This window comes from Chelonoidis abingdonii, chromosome 4 (assembly GCF_003597395.2).
Source record: "Chelonoidis abingdonii isolate Lonesome George chromosome 4, CheloAbing_2.0, whole genome shotgun sequence".
NCBI classification, from domain to species: Eukaryota; Metazoa; Chordata; order Testudines; family Testudinidae; genus Chelonoidis; species Chelonoidis abingdonii.
Window position 1 is genome coordinate 25,411,813 of NC_133772.1, and position 8,092 is coordinate 25,419,904.

General features: G+C 53.4%; 1 protein-coding gene across 2 annotated transcripts in view; it reads left to right on the forward strand.

The window, feature by feature from the left end:
• Positions 1 to 8,092, forward strand: part of CACNA1S (calcium voltage-gated channel subunit alpha1 S) — a 126,435-nt gene that overhangs the window by 95,172 nt on the left and 23,171 nt on the right. For both annotated transcript variants that reach the window (XM_032801615.1, XM_075064972.1), the window contains 3 exons: positions 5,509 to 5,610; positions 5,767 to 5,891; positions 7,515 to 7,643. In XM_032801615.1, the coding sequence (XP_032657506.1) occupies positions 5,509 to 5,610; positions 5,767 to 5,891; positions 7,515 to 7,643 (356 nt within the window). The remainder of the gene's footprint in view (positions 1 to 5,508; positions 5,611 to 5,766; positions 5,892 to 7,514; positions 7,644 to 8,092) is intronic.

Genomic DNA, 8,092 nt, shown 5'->3' on the forward strand with positions numbered 1-8,092 from the left:
ATCCTCATGATGGAGCTCGCCATCCAACCAGCCCAGGGTCCAGGCCCAGAGACCCCCTGTACAGCCGCAGCCAAGTGAGCACAGTGCCCCTCAATTGCTGTACCCCGCTCACCTAGGACTTTGCGGGTAGGAACATAGAGCGCACTGCTAAAATTCCCAAGCAGTGTTCCGGCTCTCCTCCTGGACGGCCCACTTCAAACGACCCTCAGTGACCATGAGATCGACCGTTTCAGAGACCTCATCTCCCAGGTGTCAGGAATGAGGGCCTGCAGCTGAGCCTGGAACTACCTAGTCTCCAGACATAGCAAGCCCAGATGGGCTGCAGCAGGACCGCCTGACTGGCTGAAGGGAACCAGCCGGTGTGCTTGTAAGCCCAGCAGCAGCAGCAGCAGCAAGTCACTGGCTGCTCAATGCTTCGCCCACAGCTGCAGTCACCCCAAGCGTATCTTGCTCCAGCCTTGTTCTGCCCACTCCCAGCCCTGCCCCAGCCTGATTCCTGTTTAAACCCAGTTTACTCTGGCTCTGGACTCTGACTCCTCCTTCCTGACTCCGGTTCTGCCCCTTGGCTCTGGACTAAAGCTCTGATCCTTGGTTCTGGTTCCCAGTCCCTCCTCGCTCTGGCTCCAACTAGTAGGCTGGTCCTGGAAGGGCATTGCTGAGGCTCCATCCTTCTTCAGTATCAGGAGCTCATTGAAGACCCCGAGCTCCTCAAAGACCCACAATACCAAGCATTCCTCAGTGCCAAAGTCATCCGCCATATCGTCCAAGCATGACTGCTACAGAAACGACCCTAAACGCTCTACCTCTAAAAAGTCTGTAGCATAAACAGATTTTTCAATACCATCTCTGGTGACCCTGACTTGTGACCCTGACAGCAACGTCGGTAGCTCCGAGCTCAGCATCTTCAGTATCAGCGCTATTGACTAGACAGATACCACGAGAGCAATCAGCATCCTCGGTACTGACACTGGTCACATCACAGCCCCATCCAGTCCAGGTTCACCCAGTACCACAGAAGTTTAGATTCTCCAAAGACTTGTTGGAGTCTGATGAGCCAGAATGGGTACCATGTGGCTATCGGTACTGAAATCTGCAGGGCCTCTGAGACCCTACTTTCCTCCGGTACCCCCAGGTTCTCCTGTACCACCTGTCCCAGGTGGAGAACCATCTTTGCCTCCAGCGTCTGCTCCTCCTCTGGACTGTGCTGAGGACTCCACTTCAGATTCTCAGCTATCTGTGCAGGGATCCCCTATGTAGCACCATAGCAGCATCTCTCCTGATACCTTTGTGATGTGCTGGACCCCCTGGGATGTCACCTGGTGTGCTGGGATTTAACTAAGTCAGACCATTCTGCCAGCCTGGGCCCCCCCTTTACCTGGTCTTGCTGGGCTCGGCTCCCCCACCTTTTCCAGCCCAGCACACAGGCAGGGCCATACCCACCTGCACAGAGAGACAGAGATCTGCTCTGGGAAGGCTCAGCTTAAGGGGCTTGCCACAGCACCCAGATGTCCACTTGCGCTTGGAGTACAAACCTGAAATTATATGAAATTCTTCTCTTCTCTCAAATTGGAGGAGGGTGTGCACATCTTTCCTCACCTCCCCAGTTAGAAATCACATTGACTGGGTTCTATTGTAAACCAGAAATAAACATATTAATTAGAACAGGTGTATTTGAAGGAGGTAGCTGTGACGAACTGGGACTGTTCCTAATGTTTGCTCTGAATACTGTGTTGGTGCCTCAGTGTCCCCTAGGCAGTTCTTAAGTATCTGGCAGAGCAAAGGGCCAGTGCACCTAATGCCTGGCACTCTGTATCCTAGCAACTGATGGCCTGGGCCCCTCCTCTGCAAAGGTGCCAACTGCAGGTGTTGGAGACAAAGGGATCAGGTGACCTCCTGGCCCGGGAAAGGAGCTGAGCAGAGAGGAGGGGCTGGAGGGGTTGGTTAGTCTGGAGCTACCTGGGGACAAGGAGTGAAGTGCAGACCTAGGGGTCTGGCTCACTGCCCCCCAGAATGGACCCGGCCGAGGGGTCTGGTTCGCTGTATCTACAAGCTCTGTTTTAGACCCTGTTCCTGTCATCGAATAAACCTCTGTTTTGCTGGCTGAGAGTCACGTCTGACTGCAAAGTGGGGGTGCAGAACCCTGTGGCTTCCCCAGGACCCCGCCTGGGTGGGCTCGCTGTGGGAAGCCCACGGAGGGGCAGAGGATGCTGAATGCTCCAAGGAGAGACCCAGGAGGTGAAGACGTGTGAGCTTCTTGCCCTGAACAAGTCTGCTCCAAGGGAGAGGAGGCTCCCCAAAGTCCTGACTGGCTTAGTGGGGAGCAGTTCCAGAGCATCGCCCGGTGACTCCGTGACAGTAGCAGACAGAACAAAACATATCTGCCCCAAGTGTTTTCTCCAAAGTCCTGGCAATAGTAGCTGTGCACAGGTGGGAAATCATCTTTCCTACCACAACAACTGGCTGTTCAAGGACCATTGTATGTCAAAGTCTTCTCTGTAATACAGATGCCATCTGTAATGTCCACTTTGACTGCAGTTCAAGAGATAAACTTTACAGGAGCATCTCTGAATGCCCTAACATCCAGAGCTTACCTTCCTTCTGACGGATTTCTGACACTGATGAGTCTTATTGCCAAGATTCAAATAACCCCCTGACAACAATAAGAAATTGCCTCCAACTGCTGGGTCATATGGTAGCTTGTATTTTCATAACACAACATGCCAGGTTACATCTTGCTGCTTCCAAGATTGGCTCAGAATAGTCTATCACCTGAACAAACAAACAGTGTAGACAATCTGGTGTCTGGCCCTCATCACGTGCTAGACTTACTCAAGTGAAGGACCTGTCCAAAGTCTGTGCAGGAGTTCCTATCGCCCAGCCGCCTCCTACCATAATGATAACCTTGGATGCCTCACTTGTGGAATGAGGAGTGTGGCTAATGGGATACACTGTCCAAGGAAAATGGTTGTCTCAAGAGACTCTCCTGCACATCAACCTCCTAGAATTAGGAGCAGTCAGGAATGCCTGTATCCACTTCCCTCTCTTAAGCAGGGGCCAATCCGTGAAGGTCATGACAGACAGCATAACCTGCATGTTCCACGTAAATCTCAGGGAGGGGGCGAGATTCCCTTCTCTTTGTGCCGAAGCAGTAAAGCTGTGAAATTGGTGTCAAGCCAGTCACATCCTCACACACTTTTACCTTCCGGGCATGCAGAGCACCATGGCCAATGATCTGAGCAGACATTTCTCCCACAATTACGAGTGGGAGCTGGACCCTCAGATCCTCAAACAGAGATTCCTGACCTGGGGTTTTGCAGAAGCAAATATCTTTGCAATTACCGCCAACAGAAAGTTGAAGAAATTCTGCTTCAGAGGAGGACTGGGCCATCAGTTGTTGGGAGACACCTTTCTCATTCCTTGGGCCTACTCTATACATCTCCTCTGACACCATTGATTCAGAGGGCATTGAACAAGATCAAATGAGACAAAGCCAGAGTCATTCTAGTTGCACCATCTGGGCTGAGGCAGGTCTGGTACCTTTCCATGACTCACTTCACTTCCTGTCAAGCATTGCAGCTTCCAGCCATGTCCTATGTGCTGTTCCAGGACTCCAGTCGGACTCTCCATTCCAACCTGGCCATCTGCTGACTCCGAGCTTGGTTCCTCAGTGGTTCTGAGGGATAGAGGTTTCCCGTTTGGCAGAGATCCAACAGGGCCTATTAGAAACATCAAAAAGATCTCTACTAGAAATACCTTCAAAAATGGAACTTGTTCCTTCTTCCCTCTCCCCTGTTTTGGTTATCTATTGAATTTAAAGTGTTCAGGTCTTTCTGTGAGTTCTGCCAGAGCTCACTCATCAGCTACGACAGCCTTCCATTCCCCAGTGCAGGGATTCATTCAGGCTTTGCTCATCCCACAACGGCAAAATTAATCCAGGAATTGGTTAACCTTTTCCCGCAGAGCCTGCTCCCGTATGGGATTTGAACTGTCTCATGAAATCTCCCTTTGAGCTGCTCACTAAGTGCTCTATGGTGCACTTACCTATGAAAGTGGCATTCCTAGAGGCAGCATTGGGGAATTAGAAGCATTGGGGAATTAGCACTGGGGAATTTAGGAGCATTGACAGCTGATTTCCCTCCCCCCTTCCCTGTTTTCTTCAAGGATAAAGTTTTGTTAGTATCCCAAGTTCATACCTAAAATTATCTTCTGATTCGCACATTAACCAAGTTATCCACCTTCCTGTGTTTTTCCCAGAACCACGCCAGACTAGAGAGGAAGCTTCCCTCCACACTTGGATGTTAGAAGGGCGTTAGCTTCTATTTGGACAGAACCAAGCCATTTAGACCGTCTCCCAGACTGTTTATCTCAGTTGTGGACAGATCCAAAGGATCCACAAGCTCCCACTAGAGACTTTCAAAGTGGGTTTCCAGTTACATTTGTGCTTGTTACCAGGCTGCTAACGGTCAGCCCCCTTCGAGAAGAATAGCCCATTCTACAGCCTGCCTCCATGGCACTCTTAAAAATACAGCCATTGCTGACATTTGCAGAGTGACAACCGAGGCTTTGGTGCAGACTTTTCCCAAACACTGCGCCATGGTACACACCTCTAGGTCAGAGGCAACTCCACAGTTCCCTCATCCTTCAGGGGCTACTGCAGTGGAGCATCCATTGGGACACTCCTTGTAGAAGAAGGAGCAGTTACTCACCTTGTGCAGTAGCTGGAGATCATCAGGATGTGCGTTGTTATGGGTGCTCCACTACCCACTCTCCTTCCCCTCTGCTTTGGAGTTCTGTCTCACGGGACTTCAGGGTTGAGAAGGAACTGAGGGCGGTTCACTTACACAGCGCTGTTTATCCCCGGTACAGGGTAGGAGGATGCTGGGAAGGCATGCATGGGCCGAATGGGAACGGCTACCAAGGCAACAGTTTCATATCTCAAAAACCAGTAGCCTAATCCACATGGTGACCCCTAACAGCCCTCTCTTAGGGCACTGACTACTTCCCATGTTACCAAAACTGTTTCCTGTAGCATCCAGGTGTGCCGGCAAAGTCTTCCATCCGCAACCAGGTGATACTGTTCCCTATTTAGCATGTTAAAGCCCAAGCTCACAGCTCAAGATAGCTGTCATAGCATGCTGAGTGAGCCCCCTCCCTGGGCTCACCCCTCCCATTTTTCTAGGATTGTCCCAATTTCAACAAGGCCAGAGTGTGTCATCCCATCCCGCTGCCTCCCACTCGTCAGGCACCGTGTCAGGACAGAGCCACAAAGTCAGGATGACACGAGACGGTGTTTTTTTCCCCAAAAGAACCTAATGCAAATGGTGGGAACACAGACGCAGCTGCGAGCGGAACCCTGAGCGCTCTAGAAAACACGGATGGGCCTTCATGCGGGTGACCGCTGACAGGATGGATTTCACCCAGTGCGTCTTGGCTTTCCCTTTAGCCATTGGCTGTGTGTGGTGTTCCCTCGGGGCAGAACGAACGGATAGGTGGTTTGTTTCCCTGCAGGTAACTTTGAGCAGGCCAATGAGGAGCTGAGGGCCATTATCAAGAAGATCTGGAAGAGAACTAGCATGAAACTCTTGGACCAGGTCATTCCACCAATTGGAGGTGCGTCTTCCCATGGGTGTTCTGTTTGCCATGCTCCCTGGCTTATTTCTCCTCGGCACCCTCTGCGCCCCCCCCGCTGCCCCACACCGCTCGGATGGGGGCTGGGTATAGCCGCTGGGCAGGGTTAATGGCCTCACTTGGCTTTCTCCCCTCCAGAGGATGAGGTTACCGTGGGCAAGTTCTATGCGACCTTCCTCATCCAGGAGCACTTTAGGAAGTTCATGAAGCGCCAGGAGGAGTATTATGGGTATCGGCCCAAAAAGAACACCATTGCTATCCAGGTCAGTGCAAACAGGCCTGGGGATCCCAGCCGCTCCTCTTGCCTGGATAAAGGAGCCAGCTTGTCCCTCCTGCACAAGGGCAGGGGAGGGCTCAGGAGGCAGAATTTCCTAGTGGATAGAGCACTGGCATGGGACTCAGGAGACCTGGGCTTGGCCACCAGCGCTGCTGGGCAAGTCATTTCCCTGCTCAGTGTCTGTTTCCCCAGATGTAAAATTGGGATAGGGACACTAACCTCTGTGGTAAGGCACACTGAGATCTCCTCGTGAAAAGTGCTACACAGGAGCTAGGTGGTGGTGGTGTTATTTGCCAGGCAAGGTGGGAAGCAGGCCTAAGTATTTGCAGGTGTCGGTACAAGGCTGGCAGAGGAATTCTCGAGGGTGGCTGGAGAGGAAGCACTGGGATGGAGCTGAACAAAGGGAAACAGAGAGGGGAATGGTCTGTGGGTGGAAGTGGTCTAAGTGTCCCTTAGAACACTGGAAATGGGGCTGCACAAAGGGTACGTTGCATGGGAGAGCCCGTGGATGACCCCGAACAGGTCTCAATGTGTAAGTAAGGGGACCCCATGTTAAGAGGAACAGTCCTGAAGCGGAGGAGGCTGGCCCGGCCTAAGGGAGCGCTTGGAGGTTGCCTCCTCAGGGCCTGGCAGCCGGTCTCTGCTGCACACAGCTTGGACTGGGGTCTTGACTGAGCTCTGAGCTTTCAAGGGCTTCCCATGATGGAATCTCAGAGCTGGTGCCCCTGCACCATCCTTCCTGCAGCTCTGCTCCTTCCACGGCAGCCCAGGCTCAGTCTCTACAGGTAGCGCGCTCTGGAGGAGTAAGCACGGTGGTGAGCAGCAGGATTCCTGGGTTCTTTCCCCACTCTGCCACTGACTTGTGTAGCCATGGGCAAGTCACTTCCCTCCTGTCTGCCTTGGTTTCTCCACCCATGAAATGGGGAAAAAGAGGCAGGGACAAGGGGAAGGTCTGAGGCTCGTGTCGCTCCTTGCCCCCTTCTGGCTGATGGAACAAACAGCCCCATGCAAGTGTTTCAAACTGGAGTCCAGTCTCCCTGCATCAGAGGTCCTGGGGGGCATGTCCCGAGCACAGAGGACTCCTCCCCTGGGGAGATGGGGGCATTTCTCTCGTCCAACCTGGAATGCAGCCATGTCTCAGGGTTCCCATGGCTTCCCTCTGGGGTTTAGGATCATCTGTCCCTGGGTGTCAAATCCAATTCCAACATGTGTAAGGTGAGATGTGCCAGCCCCCATGGCCTTGCGAGAGGGGCAGAGATGCCTCTGCCCTAGAGAGACACCCCCCACCCCATGGCTCAGCCCGTTTACCCTCCTCCAGCCCCATTGTGTGAAGTCCCCCTTTCCTCTACACCCAGTGCACAGAGCTGGTGCTGTGGGAGAGGCTGCTGAACCAGCAGGCACCAGAGTGCCCCCTTTGGGAAGTAGACAGGGCAGCCTGGGCTTGGTGAAGGCAGTTGCGGGGCCAGGGCTGAGGGTTCGGGAAGGAAGCTGGAGCTGCCAGGCCACTGGGCTTTGCTGAGTCTCCCTCTCCCCTTGCCCGGTGAGGAAAAGCTCGCCCTGCCACCAGCAGCCCTGTGAGTGACCTCCCCATCTCTGTCTGTCCCACCAGGCCGGCCTGAGAAGCATCGAAGAGGAAGCCGCGCCCGAGATCCACCGAGCGATCTCTGGAGACTTGACCGCCGAGGAGGAGCTGGAGAGGGCCATGATGGAGGCAGCGATTGAGGAAGGGATATACAGGGTGAGCACAGTGGGAGGTACCACCGTCTAACCCCACACTTACCAGCCCTACAGTCTGTGTGCCATGTGGAGCCTAGCACACTGAGAGGTGACTGCTGCAGACAGGGTAGGGGCCAGACAGCAGGTGCCAGGGGTGAGTGATGATGCTCGAGATCATACTCCTATTGTCATGGCCGCTTGGTGCCAAACGCTTGGGCAGGACCCAGCTCTGTGTGAGCATGTGAGCCGGCTAGTGGGCACAAAGCCACCAGCATGGGAGATGCCACAATCCGTGGAGATGGGCCTGATCACAGAGGAGAGTGTCAGTCACAGGAAACCACGTCACTGACTGGCTAAGTGGGTCCTGGGTCACTGTCTCCTCTGTTCCCAGGTGTTAGTTCAGGGGTGGCAAAGTTTTTGGCCCGAGGGCCACATCTGGGTATAGAATTGTATGGCAGGCCCTGAATGCTC